General features: G+C 39.5%; 1 protein-coding gene across 16 annotated transcripts in view; it reads right to left on the bottom strand.

Moving 5' to 3' along the window:
- Positions 1-18,818, bottom strand: part of ABLIM1 (actin binding LIM protein 1) — a 194,392-nt gene that overhangs the window by 86,363 nt on the left and 89,211 nt on the right. For all 16 annotated transcript variants that reach the window (XM_060274770.2, XM_088670544.1, XM_088670535.1 and 13 more), the window contains exons 3-4: positions 3,833-4,016; positions 2,540-2,649 (exon numbers count right to left, since the gene is read on the bottom strand). In XM_060274770.2, coding sequence (XP_060130753.2) covers positions 2,540-2,649; positions 3,833-4,016 — 294 coding nt within the window. The remainder of the gene's footprint in view (positions 1-2,539; positions 2,650-3,832; positions 4,017-18,818) is intronic.

The following is an 18,818-nucleotide window of genomic DNA, read 5'->3' as shown; positions in this document are numbered from 1 at the left end:
GGTGACAAGTCCGCTCACCCTTTCAGTGCTGTGGTGTTGCAGGACAGCAGAGGTTCCACTAAGGCCCTGATGAGGGAATTGTAGCATCGGTGTCCCATCCAGATAGGTGGCGGGGGCTCTCCCCTGCCATTGTGTCATCTCCAGCCTAAGTCCTGCACATGTGATTATTCAAGGTTCCCACTCAAGAGACAACCCTACACACATAAAGATGTTTCCTCCTGCTGGGCTTGCAACGCTGAGGTTGGTGCCAGTGGACAGATCCCCATCCTTGCTCTCTATTCAATCATTAACTGCATAGTTGTGAGCATCTGAAAACTGCTCCTGTTTTGTCGCTCCCAGGGCACTCCAAGATTCCCCCCTCCCTGCAGAATGTTCCTTAGGTATATCAATTTGCTGTGCCTCAGAGACTTTTTGCAGGCTTTTGAGCCCATGTTTCTATGTTCCATACTGGACAGTTTTCAAAAGTTGTCACTTTCAAAGTACTCTCAGATTCAATGCATGGTCTCTTGTCAGTTTCAGTATTGAATTCTTCCTGTCAGAAACGGATGGAAGGAAAGGATTTCCATTCAATAGCTCACTTGTTCCTTTTTTTTTTCATCCATTCCCCTGAATTCGAAATTAATGAATTAGAAACTAATGGGGGTGCATTTATTTTACCTTCAATATGATTATATCACTGGGTTCTGAATGATAGAGTTGTGTTTATTGAGATATTTAACACACATAGCCCTTGTATGAAAATAAACTCACTTTCTCTTTCATCACAGCTAAAATATGCAACTACCTATGCTTTTAAAAAGGAAAGACAAACACCCAATATTATCACCATAAACATACGACAGAAATTTCACTGGAAGATACAATAATCCTCTTTTATCTAAAATCTACAACTGAGGCAATTGAATTTTTTTAGCATCCTTCTTTCTCTACCTATCTCAAATAAGCTTTCTTGCTAATCTACTTAACAGCAAGTAACCAGGTAACAGAGACACATCCTATAAAAGAGATTTACTTCTGAAAAGGGCTACATTAAAAAACATGACTTCAAAAGGAGAGGGAAGATTGATGAGGCCTATGACTTGCAGCTTTGGAATGAAGCGGAAGATCTGGAATATTTTGCACTAATTAAAATTCACCTGTCAGAGCAGGAGAGTAGGAACCATCACATGAGAGAAGAGACGTGGAAGACAAATGTTTGCCAGCTACATTTTTCTGAAGTTTGCTTTTTAAACTCGACTCAACTTCATTTTCTAGCAGAATTAGCACCTGGTGTTCTTAGCAAAACTTAGCATTAACATTATATTATACTTCCCTTCAACAATGACAACAGATGACCACCAGAATTTTTACCTGTATAGTATAATCTCTCTTACTCTCAACAAATGTACTCACATACATCTTTGGATGATGGGATTGCTGGTTTACTTTGCCACTATATCTCTTAACATAATCATCACAAAATTGTTTCTTCTTTATAAACTACTGTCAACAGTTATTTACAATTTAATTCCTAAGCTGACATTTAAAAAGGTGCAACTGCTGAAATTGTGAAATTAGAATCTAATTTTGAGGATCTTTTGGCATTCCTAAACTAGCAAACTAACTAGCCACAACTCACTATATCCACTGCATATAACACTACAATAGGGTTATTATTTGCCAATTTCGCAACTATAAAAATCTGGAATTTTATTCAGACCTTGAAAATACCCTACAGTAACTACCAAGAGGTGAGAAACGAGTGTTCAGCCATCACTACCAGTAACTGCCAGCAGTACTGAGAGATTTTAAAAACCTCAGGTGGCAATTCAGGGTGGCTGAAATGTTTGTACTTAGAAAACAGAAAAGAGCTAATCCTTTCCTGTAATGTTTTACTCTTTTTCCAATCAGTCCAAGTATTGACATGACCAAAATATCAGGAGATACAAGTAATTATTATAAAACATTTGTAGAGGGTTTCTAGTTGATGTACTCCAAAAGCTGAGCATTACCAGAGGTCGTGGCTTTGGGGGAAGGGAAGGGGAAACACATGGTGTACAGTAAATCAGTTTTAAAATGTTATATTAGATACAAATGTTCCATCACAATAAGGGAACTGTGAGATCAAATGTTATGTTACCACTCTCTAGACTTCAGGTTGTTTTCAGCTTTCTAAAATTCTTTTTATACGTAGCAATTACTTGAAACATTGCAAATTCACTTTCACTTTTTTCTTTTAATGGGAATCGCAGCACTTATACCAACAGGGCAAAACTAGGTTCTATATTCTCTGGAGAATCTACTATCAAAAGCACTAGGGACTAGAATGCATTTTGAGAGAAAAGAAATGTCATGGGATCAGCTCAAGAGACTAATTCACAAAATACCTTCTCCATGCATGGTTAAAAATCTAGTGCTCAGATTTCCAGAATGCAGAACTGAGCAGCCCCAGAAACAAATCAGCACTGCTCAGGTTAGACTGAACAAATGGTACAAAATAGAGAACAGGCTATCCAAGAGTTCAATTTTGTAATTTAGGAAAAGGTTACAGAGTACTTACTGCTGGAATTGGAGAGTTCTTTTGGGCTGGATGACATAGGCTGAGCACACATTTGACAAAGACAGTCTCTTCCATTAAAGGTAACCCGGTCTCCTGGTGGGAAAGGACGTCTGGAGAACGAAAGAACAGAAGGATTTAAATTCAAGGTTATCTGTGCAGTTTCATTCTTTCAGTCTCTTTCTCATCTCTCTTCAGCCGCCGCTTTTGGTGCAAATCAATATCTTACAGGAATGTGGGCCAAAAATGTTCAAAATGCAACACTGGCAAAGCTAGTTAGTTGGAGAAAATCCAAAAGACTAAATGCACCTCCACTGGAAGAGAAGCAGATGTTAGATGAGACTGACTGATAGTTTCGCTTCAAAAAAAGATATCACAGGAACAGTATGAAGAGGTTGTCCTTTTAAAAGTCTAGCATACATGAAGGTTTTCATTTGGGAAATATGGCCAATGGACTTTCTATGCTCATGCAAAAACCAACCACTTAGCAGTCTTCTGCATTCTGGACATCCAGCTTCTTTTAAGTTAAGATAGCTTAGTTGGTTAGAGCATGGTGCTGATAATGCCAAGGTTGCAGGTTCAGTCCCCATAAGGCACAACTGCATTGCAGGTAGTTGGACTAGATGATCCTTAGGGTCCCTTCCAACTCTATGAGTCTATGAATCTAAGTGCTGATCAGATGGCTCATGCTCAGCAACTGATGTGCTCAACCAGCCCCATAGTCTGAGCAATTTCTAATCTTCTCAACAGGCACAGAGTAGTGTAGGTCCCCTGGGAACAGCACTGAACTACAACCTTTCACATAAGAAGGAAAAGCTTACAGCACCAAGTATTCCCAGGCAGCCTTCCAATCAAGTACTAACCAGGAATGATCCTCGCTTAGTTTCCAAGCTCCAATGTACTCAGAACTCAGAATTACATTCACACTTAGCTTTCATGAATTATAGAATAGAAAGATGATATTGTTGCTGTTATTGTTTAACAACAACAAGAACAACAATAATATGGTTCTGTGTCACTCACCTTCAGGGGCAAATAGTGGTGTAGACAAAGTGAGTATTTTCAGCAGGAAAATAGTATTAGGGAAAAGATTACCCCTCCCCCCACTATTTACCATTTACAGGAGTGCCTGGCGTGCTATGGTCCATGGGGTCACGAAGAGTTGGACACGACTAAACAACTAAACAACAACAACATAATGTTTTATCATGTATGTAATTTTTAATATGCATCTCTTACTTTGCATTGGTACTGTCTGCAGTCCTGAAGTGGTTTATCTAATATCAGATGACTTACTTGCATACAGTGCAGGCAAAGCAGTTAGGATGATAGGTCTTCCCAAGAGCAGTTACAACTTCTCCTTCCACAAACTCCCCACAGCCATTGCATCGGGTCCCGTACATCCGCTGGTAATCCACAGTACAAAGGTAATCTCCATTCTTAATGAAAAAGCCACCTTGAGCTAAGTCACACCCGCACACTGTAGAGGAAAAACAGCAACAACAACCAATCAAACAAGAAGAACAATCTATAGAACATCAAGGAGTTGAAAAGTGCATCTGTCCACGAGTGGCTGGTGGAACAGAATATTATGAGGGATGTACTGGGATGCCAGTAGCAGCCCACACAGGAACACTCAGCCGTGGTGCGAGCAGAAGCTTGGAGTCACCTGTAAATCCCAGTGCATATCTATAGCAGTGGGGGATTCATGTTATATTATTACATATTATATTCTTTTTTCCTGCATGGTACCAGATTAGTTTATAAAAGCAGAAATCATTACAAATTCAAACTGCAACTGTCAGTTCCCCCCACCCCTTAATTTTAGTGAAGATAAGGCCAAACAAAACTTACCCTTGTTGTCTCAACCGTATCAGAAACTAGGTATAGTGCTAATTAATTCAGTGGATTTTTAACAATTCAGTTCTTCAGGGATCACCCAGTTAGCTACTATTCATATAGACCTTTTAATATACAAACTACTTCATTATCAATATCTCATTCACTCATTAAAATTATTTTTGATGTGAGTTCTCACCACTTTGATTTTACAGAATCAGAGTGAAGCAGAGAACCAGTTAGTCTATACCCAATGTAGAAATTCAAATCCAAGGCTCCACAATCTGTGTCAAATACTACTTGTCCCTTTCGCAGAATTCCATATTTTACCCTCCCTCTGTTTTACCAAAGTTATCCTACCAAAGTATTGAGTTCTTAACATCTGTCAGCACATTTATATTAACAACTATGTAATCCAGCGAGGAAGTAGCTACAATTACTTTCATGATTTGAAAGAGGAACGAGCTGACAGCTAAGGACAAGTCATTGTTTCCTCCTTGTCACCTAACACTAGTCCCCTCACTACACTCTATATCCTCTCAGTAGGTAATATAAATTACTATATCTTGTTGAAGGAGGCATCTGGCTTGCCATGTCTGAAATGAGAATGCTGGACTAGATGAACCTTGTCCTGTTCTTATGAGTTGGCAGCTTAGCTTCACAAATGAGCTAAGGCACTAGTGCTTCACATTTCAAGAGATCATCCCTATGAGGCTCTTAGCAGGATGACTTCAGTTGCCTCCTTCACAGTATTTCTTTGTAACTCAAAGCTACTTTACAATGATGACACTGTCATCTCCAGTTACAAGATGCTCCGGAATAAGGCTGGTCTTGTTGGCTTAAAGTATATATACAAAACACCAACCAAGTATATACAGCATGCCCCATTATGCTTGACATATTGGGCAACACATTTCCCCACAGATTAGCATATACCATCATCGTTTTATAAAAGGAGTCTGCATACTAACCAATCTGCTACAGAATACTCTGCATCTGAACAAACTTATGCAACCTTAATCACTATTTCATGGCCGTATTGTAAGCAATAAATAATTTTTTTCTAATAAGCCTATATGTATTATTATTATTATTCAAATACAATTCAAAATCAGCATGTACAATGGAGTAATCCCAACCACAGGTTTCTACTCCTACGTGGAAAATAGCCCAATATTGCATTAAATGAATGAGGAAAACAAGACTGTCTAGTAGCACCTTAGAGACCAACTAAGTTTGTTCTTGGTATGAGCTTTCGTGTTCTGGGTATATCATAAGACAAATGCATCTCAGGTCATTACATGGAAACAAAGTAATATGATTATTCTCATTAATAATCAGGCAATCCTTGGCTCCTTCAGGAGGAAGGCTGGAATGTAAATCTAATAACAAATAAAGAGGCTGTATTCACACTGAGCAGGGACACAGGACACCTGGGCGCAGTCTGGCACACTAGAGTGAGATGTACTTCCTTTCTATTTAAATGATAGTCATTATTTATAAATGTGAAACTGTACATATAAATTAACGTGTGCAAATTTATGAAAAGCTATGACCCCTTTCAGCCTATTTCTGAGTGATGCAGTTCTCTTTTTCTTGGGGGAGATGTTTTAAGTGGTCACCCTAGCACCCCTAGAAGTCGGGTGGGGGTGTTCACATAATTTGTGTTCACAAACACCAAAAGAAACTTGGATTGCCTTCTGTTACTCAGGAAAAGTCAGTCAGCCAGAACTCAAACCTCTGAGAAGGACTCTAATTTCTAATGCCTTAACCGCTAATAAAAGCTCACATTGCTAAAAATGGATATGATACTACACTCCCTAAATTGATAGAAATATATAGAATGCCTTCTCCTCTTTTGGCTTACACATAGCTAGGCACCCACTGTGGAGTAATCACTGCTCCAGGTTATAAAGGGAGTTAGAGTAAGGACAGAAGATGAAAGCAGTCCAAATTTAGAGTCTTCCCAGGGATGGCAAATCCTCATTAATTGCACTTGCGAGTTGCATGTTCTCAGAGAGGGGATTGAAAAGTACAGTCCGAGAACTTTCCCCAGCAGTACGCTGTTATAAATTTGGACACCAAATCCAAATTTATAGCAGTGGGCTGGCATAACACCGAGATAAATCCGATTTCTTCCTACTCCTTTCTGCAGGCTAGAACTGGATTTTAATAGCTGTGTCCCACATTCAATTCACACAGAGTACGGGGGAGGAATAGCTTTAGAAACAGAGCAGAGAAGCAGCAGCAATTTCTAAGTGTGTGTCCCATTTAAGGGAGTTTAAGGCTGGCTGGTGTTACTCTCAAAATAATTAGCTTTTCAGCAATCTTATGCAGTTTGGGAGGTCCTTCCCCACCCTCCCTAAACAGAAAACACTGGTCACTTCCTCCAGCAGAGCTTCCCCCACCCCCACCCCTGCTGCAGAAAAGCTCAGCACTTTCCCCTTCTGGCATTTGAAGCTGTCAGGATTTGTTAATAAGTATGGATGACAACTCAGCCACATGCACTACAAAACAGTACATCCATCTTCCTTTCTCTCTCTCTCGCCTTTTTGGTATCCATCCAAGATCAGCACTAATAACTTAGGCCATTTTAAATGTTGTTTCAGTGTTAACTTGGCCATGCATTGTTTACACAATGTAATATATAATGATTGAAAGCCCAGTCAATTACCAAATAAGTATTAAAAAACTTGTGGGCAGGCTTTGACCATCTGCATGAATATGTCAAATGGACAGAACACTGAAGTCATGAAATGATATCCTAGAAGACAGTGGGAAAAGTGATACAGTGGTACCTCTGGTTATGAACTTAATTCATTCTGGAGGTCCATTCTTAACCTGAAACAGTTATTAACTTGAGGTACCACTTTAGCTAATGGGGCTTCACACTGCCGCTGCACCACCACTGCTGGTGCGCGATTTCTGTTCTCATCCTGGGGCAAAGTTCTTAACCTGAGGTACTACTTCCAGGTTAGTGGAGTCTGTAACCCGAAGTGTTTGTAACCCAAGGTGTTTGTAACCCGAGGTACCACTGTAATTCCATGCATGGTTCCAGGACTATTAGGTATCTTGCTTATGAAGAACTAGATGCTAATCCTTTTTGTAGCAACTCCTAGTAAGAGCAATATGGAACTGAATTGTATACATGATCAATAACCAACTGAACTGGTTTTCACATTTAGGTAGCATGCAATAGTTTCAAATGGTGCTATGCACACTCCAGGGCACAGCTGTAGAAATAGAGGTGGCAATGGCAGCTTGGGTTTCATGGACAAGAAAAAATTGAAGTGTGATAGGAAATCCTACAAGACTTTATTTGATGAAAGAAGCAAAAGATTATACTGTATGTGAGCCATATTTGTGATACTTTCTGAACAAAGCATCATTTCAAGTGCAAACTTACACTTCATAAAGGAACATATTCTGATCACAGTTCTCTCTTCTTTTCTTTTTTGCTCTATAATAAGGTCGAAAATAACTAAGGTGATTTGTCAGGTACCTTTTGTGTGATCACTTCCCTCCCACTTGTCTTAGGATGAGTTTGAATATCACCTTGTCATGATTCATTTGAGGTGATCCTACTTCTGATGATGGAACATTCATTCACTAGAGTGCTCTTCAAAATCACTCCTGAGATGAAAATCACAACTTAGCCTTGGTGTCTACAGATGACTGAGTTATGGTAATGCTGCTATGGCTTTGGAATTTTAATACTGAGAACAAGGAGAGTCCAACGAGAAGACAGCAACCCCATGTGACATGAGGAAATAACTGAACAATTTAGTTTTTAACATCTTGCCAACACCAACAGCAGGAACCAACAAGGCAGATAAATCACACATACCCCATCCCAATGCTGCTATAGCAGGTGACTTTTACTCCGAGATAGACAAGTTAGAATCATAGAATCATAGAATCATAGAGTTGGAAGAGACCACAAGGGTCATCCAGTCCAACCCCCTGCCAAGCAGGAAACACCATCAAAGCATTCTTGACATATGCCTGTCAAGTTAGATCCAGTAGGGTAAGTACAGCTGCACTTGTCATTCCTGTACAAACATGGGATTCAACCAGACTTCTTCCACTCTACACAACTGTGCAGTAGCGATCATTATGTCAATACGTATTTCCCTCAAGATTTAAAGAAGCTTTTCAGTAAATTTCTACAACAGGCTATCTCCATAGTATGAGTGGTCGGTGTCAGTTTTCATCTTTTTGACTATCTCAACTGTACCTTTCATGTCAAACAGAAGGAGTCAAGACAAACAAGGGTCTACAATCAATTGTTACGAAAGAAAGCACAGTCCATTTAATTTCAATACAGTACAGCTTGAAGGGTGTGTGTGTCATTCTACTGCAATTCCCCCACACCCAGGTCTAACAGTTAATCAAGAATGAGTGCAGTTACACACCATTCTTGCTTGATGAAGCTAACATCAACATGTACTCTTTAAGCAGGCTTCCATCGTAAGGGGACCAGTCTCGTTACCAAGAATCAAAAACTATACAAGGACATGGTTACAGGTAGGTAGCCGTGTTGGTCTGGGTCGAAGTAAAATAAAAAAAATTCCTTCAGTAGCACCTTAAAGACCAACTAAGTTTTTATTTTGGTATGAGCTTTCGTGTGCATGCACACTTCTTCAGATACCTGAAGAAGTGTATCTGGAAGTGTATCAGGTATCTGAAGAAGTGTGCATGCACACGAAAGCTCATACCAAAATAAAAACTTAGTTGGTCTTTAAGGTGCTACTGAAGGAATTTTTTTATTATACAAGGACATGTCTGGCAGGACTTTTCTTCTCCTGAATAGACAAAAGAAATTCCACCATTATATTATTAGAACCGCTCCCCTAGAAAAGACACTGTGAGGCACTTAAGTATAGCACTGGAAAGCAGCAAAGTCAAACATTTGTGAAGGCCCCAGGAACAGGAAAGGGCTTATAACAACAACAGCAACAGAATCACTGAATCAAACACTTAAGATGGCAGCCTGAGAGAACTTTTGGAGAAAAGTCTGCCTTCACAAATGAGCACTGGTTAAAGCCCACGAGTTTTGGTTCTGTTCACCTCCTCCTACTTCCTCCTCCTCCAGTACTGTATAAAAAAGTCAACAAAGCATTCTTCACCAGACACTTTGTTTCTGTTCTGGATGGAGAAAAAGAAGAGACAGAGGTGCCTCTTATGGATCAATAGCTGGTTAAATCAGAGCAAGCAGAAGGTAGAAGTAATTCACTGGCCTCAGCACTGAACTCCTTGCCTTGATTTTGGGACTTCTTAAGCTTGGACCAGTTTCTAGCCTCAGATTTCCTGTCATTTAGCCCAAGAGCTGCTGGGACTCATTACCTGTTGCTGATCCTGTATCTCTTTTCTGCATGAAGACAGATTTCTTCCTTACTGTCAAGGAAGAGCCTCTGTCATTGTGGGCTGGACAGGAGCCAGGACATAACTAGATGTGTGGTTGCATTCAACATGACATGCCTACTGATTTTTTAAATAGCAGCCAGACATGGAAGAGTGATCAGGATTGGGACCATGATGCACAATCCACTTAGGCTTGCAATGCCTCCTGCCCATGATGAGCACCAACCAGTATGCCAATCTGCACCTTATTATCTATGGAGAACAAGAGCTGCCTTAAGTATTCAAGTGAATCAAAACATAATAAATAAATAAATAAAAGAAACCTATCTGAAATAGAAATGCTGCTGTCAATCTCAAAATTTAATTTGGTTTCTAGAGACCTCAAGTACTTCTGCTGGGAACCAAGGTCCTTTTCTGAGTTCACCAAATGCCTGAATTACTATTAAAAATAGTCTTATCTACACCTTTAAAAAACCCACATGCTGAATCACACTGGAACAAGAGAAGAAGAAAAATAATGTAGAAGGCACCAGAATGAAATGAAAAGAAGCGTGAAACCTCAAAATTTAGGTATCTTCAACATAAAGCCTTCACATAGTCATTTTACTGTCCTCATATTCCTGATTTGAGTCTCTCTTCTTTTTTGAGGCCCTCTGCAATCTAATTGCAGACTGCAGCAAATATAGGTAACTCAGCATCCATCATCCTGCTAATGTTGGATTCACTTGCAAGCCAGGACCCTGTAGCACATTGCACACAGACCCCCAATTAGACCATATTTGGTTCAGAGAGACAGAAGTAACTAACCTTAACTGTGTTATTCTCACCGTCTATGACATTAGAAACAAGAAAAGCTAACATTTTAAAGTCTATCACGAGAGTACTTTAGCTACTGTAGGTAAATTTATACACTGCTACACTTGATCTTAGCCAAAAGGCCGAGAAACAATAGGTAAATTTGTACACTGAAGAACTTTTATTATAACATCTACCTCTGTACAGGAGAAAAATATTAAAGTCGCACATAAGATTGTCACACGTCTGTTTTGCTACATATGCTTAGTTCTTGCCTCCCAGTGCTTCTCACCTGCAGTTATGGTCAGACACAGCAAATCCAAAGATTTCATGCTTCTTCCTACACAGAACTGTTTTCCATGTTGGAAACAGTTCAATATGAAGCACCTAATTGCTTGACTGGCTTGTAACTTAGCTCTTATACAAGGGACAATTGCACATTCTTCACAGATGTGTGTAACTGAGTCCTGTTGCTGTGCTTTGTTTTTAAAGGAGAAGCTACCTTGGGGGTGGAGCGTGGAGAATGTAGAGCAGAGTAACAGAAGCACTTTCTTTTTCAAGTGTTTGCTAGCAATTTCCTCTGCACCAACCAGATTGCCAGTAGTCAACACAACATTATGCCACAAATAAGGAATGGTTGTGAATTTTGGGAACTGAGGGATACAAATGCCCATAGTTGAGAATAGGCACACTAATTATGAGTCAAACCATTGCAGATACTGTTTCATATTAGACCATTAGACAACTGGGTCTTTATATTACATACCACCATTATTATTTTTTAATTGTCGACACCTAATTACTACCTTCTGGTTTCATTGCCTTCATTCATCACTCAAAATTAGAGTAATTCTATTGAGAGAAAGATCACAAGCGAGGTCAGAGTCAGGTTGTAATCTGCTGCCAGTCTGATCCTAATTTAGATCACCTTTTCTTCTTAGCCTTTTCATCATAACACCACCAACTGGGATTCTCTAGTTTACTCCTACTTGTGCATTTGGGTGCTGTGTACAATCTGCCTGCTTTCCAACATGACAAGCAGGAGCTGATATTAAAGTGGATTGTCTTCTGAGTTTGTGACGTATAAACTACCCCCTTTACAAGTTCAGACAAGCCTAGATATCTGTAGAACACTCTGAAATATTGGAGGAGTAATGTTTTACCATTGTTTATCCAAATCAGGTGCTCTAATAAAGAATCTCTTGCATTTTAATGACTGAATTGGTCAAGTGGTCTATGGAAGCCATAAATATATGCCTCCCTAAGGTATTTCCTTCAGAACACGTATTTCCTGAATAAATTGGGGCTGTTCCTCCTATAATGATTCATAATGTATAAAAGCAAAACATTTCCCCTGAAAACTCCAAAATAAAAGGCTTTTGTTTATTTTGCTTACAAATGTGCATTTATCACAGTGTGTATGATCACACAGATATTTGTCTCAGAGGATATGGATTGGCCAGTTTCCTCCCCTGTCCCTGTATCCCTCTTTCTATTTACCATTAAAGAAAAAAGGCATCTCCTTCTGCACAAGATTAAATGGCCTTCAGAGATTCCTACAAGAACACTCTACACAGTTGTAGGGAGTCACCTTGGGCTAGAGAGGGACCCCTCAAAAAAAAAATAATCCTCAAGCATCACTAAGAGAGTCACCAGCACTTATGTTTTATTATACACAGTGCAGTGTTTTATTCTACTGGTAAGTGGGCAATCTGATCCAGAGGCTATCCAGCAACAGCTACATCAGACACCATTCCACAGCAGGCCAAGCATATCACAGCATGGGATAATCACATCAGACAATGACGGCAGAGTTTTAGGCTGAAGGTAGGTGGCCACGTATAGAACAAAGTTGCATCCTCCAGCAACTGCCACACCAAGTTTCTCTACATCCGCCCTACAAAGCTTAAATGAGCTCTGGTGGAATACGTTCCTCATGAATTGAATCTAATTATGTCTTCTAATGCAGCCATTAGAGGTGAGAATAATACATATTGTTATGATGTTACTGTCCAATACTATTCATAAATACTGCTATCAAGATATTAAGTTATTCTCACCGGTGCCAGACAGTCTGCCCTCTGAAGAATTTATTGATAGAGAACCACAGAAAGGTAAGCTGCTTCTGATAACAGTACATTCAGAGTTCAAAACTACTAGTGAATTGAATAAATCAATACCATGGAAGGCTCTAAATTAAAATCTTTGGGTAAGAGGCTTGCAAAGTCGACTTACCAATTTCATATCCAACTGGAAACCAGATGTGTTTCTGATACAGAGACCAGCTGAGTCTGAGGCCAGTTTAAAATGTTACTTTTAATTATAGATGGGAAAGTGAATATCCTGCATTTAATCCTGAGTAGTAATTTTTTTTTTAGCATCCTTCATAAACACTAAATAATGAAACTGGTGCAATCTTTTCACAAACTTGCTGTTCCTAATACATATCCCCACTTGCCTCCAATTATAGTCAATGTGTAGATCATCAAAAAAGCCTGTGAGATAAAGAACAATGGCCACACATCTAAAACAGCAGCAACTCCCCAGCGACATATCAATGTTGTGTGCACAGTGGCACAGACTTTTCATATTATAACTCAGGGAAAATTAACCTACCAGAGAATACAATTGGGGGGGGTACCAAACTTTAGCATTAAATGAGAAGTCTTAGAATCATTGGAAAGAGAAATATAATGTCATGCATTAAACAATAAATTACTCACCATAGCTGTCAAGTTTTCCCTTTTCTCGCAAGGAAGCCTATTCAGCATAAGGGAATTTCCCTTAAAAAAGGGAGAACTTGACAGCTATGCACTCACTTGAAAGGAGTCATAAGGTTTTTCATATATTTTTTAAGAGTGGGGTACTATCCATTCTCTTATACATTTGCTTCCCCTTCCTCACATGGCTCCCTTCCAAATGTGCAAGGATAGACTGTACCACTGGATTGTATATCTAGAGCTAAATTCATGCTAGCCCTGTTCCAGTGGTATCAGCCCATAAAATGGCCCAATTGCATTAGATGACCATTGCTGAAGCCAAGTAGGTTAGGGCTTGAGCCAATAATTGAACGGAAGACTGCCTCAGAGCTCTGTGTGCACTTCTCTGATCTCTGCAGAGGAAAAGAAAAACATGAATGGGATAAACAGCACATCAAAACAGTGCAACTGTCCTTGCTGCAAGGGCTAGTCCTGTTCTTGTTTTAAAAAAAACCAGGAGAAATGTTTGATGCAATGCTGGAGAGAAGGAGCAGCACAAAGGCTGCAGGAAGGTTGCTGTGTTTGTACTTCATGTGCTTTATTTTTAAAGAGCTACATAATCACAACTGCGCTTGAATGGTCCAGCGAGGGAACCCTGCAGGAATATGGCTTCACTAAAAGATTAATACTGATTTTAGTTTAGTGTATCTCAAATTTTAAAATAGTATCCCATGGAAACATCTGGTAAGTATGATGCAAAAGCCAAAACAGGTCACAGACGTAAGGAGCCTGAATTAATTAAAGAGCAAGCAAACAAAAACAAACCACTGTCTCCCAAAGGATATGTTGCAAAAGCTTCATCTTCTTTCTCTGGATCACCATGGCCAATACAGTTTGGAGACTAACAATTAAAGAATGAAGGGGTCAGGGAACTGTGATGTATGCTCCAGGAAAAGAAAATTCAGATTGTGTGTCTGCTTAGAGCAAACTAGAGAGCTACCGGTATGTGTTATGATTCCTGATCAAGTTTATATACCTGATCATGCCAACATTCCTAAATATGAAAATATTCTAAAGTCTTAAATAGTCACTTGATGCTGTCTTGCTATATTGTCCTAAAGAAATGTCTGCCATCAAGAGTTACATGAAGAGGACTTAACACCATGACAGCTCCCTTTGCAACTTAGTGGAGAGGTAAATCTTACTGAAATCCTCCTGGTTGGCATCTATCTGTCTTGAGAGACAATGGAAGAGTACCGTACATCTTGGGGGATTAAGTCAAACCATTGGAGAGTTACAGCGCCTGCTGTGGCTGTAGAGACTGATACAGAAGAGACATGTTTTGTTGCAGCTGGGGCAGACAAAGGTGTCTGGTCGTGCTGATGCAGGTGTATCATAGCGTTTCTTCTTTCTGTGCTCCTCCCACGATCATTCCTCCTCTGGTCACTGCTGTGGTTACACAACCTGATTGATTGTCAATATTGTCTCCTATGAATAGCAATATATGTTGCAAATATGTCTTCAGAATGCAGCCATTCTTGTTTAATTGGTGGTGGTGGGGTGCAATCATAATACACAGAGGCAACCTTGATTCAAATGGTGCCCATCATCCAATCTGGATTTAGTCACACCAAAATCATGTTTCAGTCCACCACCTTGATTCAAATGGTGCCCGTCATCCAAACTTCGATATAGACACCCATTCCCATCACCAGGAACCCTTGTGCCAAGTTTGGCAACCATATCTCGAGAGGTGCTGAACCTACAGTATCTCAAAAAATTCCTCAGGCCCATAAATTCTTGCTCTGTTCTTGGAAATGTATAGCTGTTGATGAAACTCTGTTGTTATTGGACCAAGTTTAGGAAGTCCTCAGGATTCTTAAAGCTGGCCAAGAGGCACTAGGAAGATGAATTAATTGTACTAGATGGATAACCATGTGTGCCAATAAATGTCATTTGTTACTTTAACACACACAAGGTCAAGAAGACATTGCAATAGTTGTGACATTGTCAGTAGGGCACTAATTGTTATGGGAACTTAGTACCTTATTCTATCAGTCAGCCTGGTTCGCATGTCATATAACTCATAGTGTAAAACAAGCTATGACGTAATTTGAAGAAGCAGCAAACTGAAGAACACCACTCAAAGGTTCTTGCTTCTGCTACTGCCATAATAAACCAGAGTGTGGCTTGCTGTGTCATCTGAACCCAAACTTGTGATTTGCTTATTTCAAACATGACCTCAACTCTCCCAGGTATAAAGCCAACCACATATACAGCGAAACAGTGTGAGTATGTTAAGAGTCTGGTCCAATACAATGTCCTTGTCTAAGAAAAACTGAGCATTGTACAAGCCAGCTTAGCCTGTACCTACTGGTAAAATATCACATCAAACAAAGTTTTTAATAGCCTTTCTTCAAAATTCTAAAGTGTAATTTCTTTCTTATTCCACTAATAAAGCAAGATTTTCTCCCCCCTATAAAAGGTAATGAAGTGCCCACACTTGTCAACCTTAAAGCTTACAGGAATAAAATAAGGTTTAATTTAAATATTCTTATAGCCTGAGAAATTATCAATTTTTGTCTCACACATGCTGCAAATTTTGTTCATCTCATTGAGGCTATCAGCCAAGCCACATTAATTTCTTCAAAGAACAGCAGATGGGACTAAAAATAAATAAATAAATTGTTAGTTATATTATATACTTGATACACTATAATTCACATTACGTTCATAAGATATTGTAACACAGAATGTTCCGTTCCTTTTATCTGACATCCCCACTGCAGCACCCAACTTAATTTTCTATGTTGTTTTCTCTACTTGAGTTATTGGATAAAGCTGGCTGACAGAGCAAAGGTCAAAAGATCTAACAGACCAGCCACATTCCAGATGGTTGCTAAGGAGTTTGCTTAACATGGATTCCAGTTTTTCTTCTTTCATGAAGTACAGCTGATCCAGTTCAAAGTCAATTTTTTTACAAAGTCACTCTAGAGTGAAGTTAAGAGTTTAAGAAATCCCAGATCCTAAAGTGAAGATGATGCGGGCTCCCAAGCATTTTTACACTACTGAGAAATGCCCTCAATGTTATTTACTGAAAGCCTTTTTGCCTCCCCTCTTCAGATGACAAAAAATCCAGAGTGGCTTACATATAACTGATAAGAACAACATTAAAATAGTAGAAATGGCATATGGTCTATATAAAGCAGTGGTGATGCTGACAGTTAATCTCACTAGTGCCTTCCAGGGCCAGTCCAAAACATTTTGCTGCCTGAGGCAAAACCCAAAATGGCGCCCTCCTAGTCCATCTACAGAAGCTGGCTGGACTGGAAGTTGAATCTTTACTTTGTAATTGGTGACATGATAGTCACTGCACTGAAGGCAGGAGGCTAGCTTAGGGGGCACAGGGCATGACCTACGTAACTCTGCTTCCAACAGAGCGGAGCAACCAAAGACAGGTGACTACCATTGTCCTGGCATCCACTGACTCAGGTGTCCCAGCTGGTCAAGCAGCAGTAAGTGAAAATTGTGATTATGGCAGTTTGGCTTCCTGCTGCTGTTGCTTTGCTTATTCATGGGGCAGCCAGTTCTTAATAACCTCCAAGAGGAGAAGAACTAAATTAATAATGGAGATACATTTGAAAAGAAAAGGCTACACAACTCAGAAGGTGATAGACAATAAGTTTGTCCTACCATTCTGAATTTTGTCATTAATTTATGTTCATTTCCAAACAAAAGGCAATTACGGTAATTAACCTGCAAAGAAGACATACTTTAGTCTTCAAGGAGGTCTCCCACAGCTTCTCATAGTTGTTATTTGGAAGTACTAATTTGATTGCCATTTGTGACCGTTTAATGGCTTGTGATCAGATTGGACTGTTTTTGTTTCACAAAGAAGACTGTTGGAAGATTCCAGTTTTTGAAGCAGGAGCCCCAGAGCTGGGAAACTGGACAAGAGAGAGATAGTGTCAATTGTGATTTCTCAGGCTACAGAGTCTTCTTCATGTGCAGAATGGTGAATGGGTGTGCAATGTTAACCCTTTTGATTGCCAGGCACTATGAAGCTGCTGGATTGGCAGAAGTGGTAAAAATACTCTAAGTCTAGACTTCTGTTCTGTCAGGGCAATAGAACCATTGATTTGTCAGAAGCTCCTCCAACTCAGACTACTGATCTTAGAGAGCACATCTCCTTGATATACTGAAGAAGAGCCACATCCTTTGGACATACCCAGAAACACAAATAAGATAAACATTAATATTTTGCAGACAATCTAATAAATGAAGTTTGTATATAGCAATGCTTAAGAGTTTAGTATTTTGAAAATAAACTTATGCACATTTTGAACAATACTCCCTAAGTAGGAAGTAGTCGTGATTATGCAACCTCAAAAACTGCTACTTTAAAACAGAGCTGTAAACTACCCCCTCTTTAAGTATAGCTTGTGGTCAATAGCTGAATGACTGAGATTCTTTGCATATCATAATGAAGAGTTCACTTCCTTAAGGATAAGCACCACTATTTCTAGCTAGCTGGTTCTTTATCAGCATTCAGCAAGAGCTAGAAATAGCCATAGTGTCTCTGATCATAGAGCGCTGGCATAAAAACACAATGGATGCAGATGGGTTTCAACTGGTACAGAATAGTTCAGGGCTACGTCTAGGCTCAGGGGTTATAATAACACTGGAGTGTTATTGTTGGGAGTCTCAAGAGGGTTTGCTGATTTATTTATCTTTAACACAGAGGAGAAAGACATATTGTCACTTCTAGAAAACCATTAGACTCGATCTCAACTCTGTTTTGATGAAGTAGGCAGCTGGGGGGGGGAAGCACTGCAATAAAGTAAACAACAGAAAAATTGCAGAAAAGAAAGCATTGTAAATGACATTTTAAAAACCACAAAGATTCTCTCCAAGCCACCACGAATAAAACATTTTTTACCCACCCCACACTTTGTTCATCTCATTTTGAGACCCTCGGTCAAGTCACATAATTTTCTTCAAAGAACAGTCTCAGCAAATGAAACAATTTTAAATTAATACTTTAAAAGATAGCAAGATTGATTTTTACAGCCTGGATGCTATTACACATCTGACTATCTCAGCACACCTGAGAACAGGTTTGAGAGTTTTGCTGACACAGACCTCAGCTAAAGCTCATGGTTAGTGAGAAGAACGCTTAACCACAAGCTCCAATTCAGAAGGCATGCTAAGTCAAACCTTGACTTAATTCAGCATAGTGCAGGAGTGAAAAGAAAGCCAAGCAAAGAGCAAAGTGGCTGCAAACTCCTCTCTGGGAGCAACAGAACATGCTTGGGTAAAAAAAAAGTGCATCTTTCCCCAAATGAAAAACTGCAGAGCAGTTTGCTGTACAGTATAAACTTGGAGATGGGAAAATAGTTTGGAATACATCACTTATCACACAATGAATGTATCTGTCCTCCTGAAATTTCAGCATGTGTTGAAAAGCCTTAACGCTGAACGTGTTACATAGAAGTACATCCTACTGATTTTTAGAGAGACTTGGCTTTGTTCTAACTAATGTGTTTATCATCAGGGTGTCAGTCTTTGATTAATTCTGACAAGTG

The sequence above is a fragment of the Zootoca vivipara genome, chromosome 5 (assembly GCF_965207765.1).
Source record: "Zootoca vivipara chromosome 5, rZooViv2.hap1.1, whole genome shotgun sequence".
Classification (NCBI taxonomy): Eukaryota; Metazoa; Chordata; class Lepidosauria; order Squamata; family Lacertidae; genus Zootoca; species Zootoca vivipara.
Note: the sequence above shows the minus strand (reverse complement) of the source record. Positions and strands in the feature narration are given on the sequence as shown.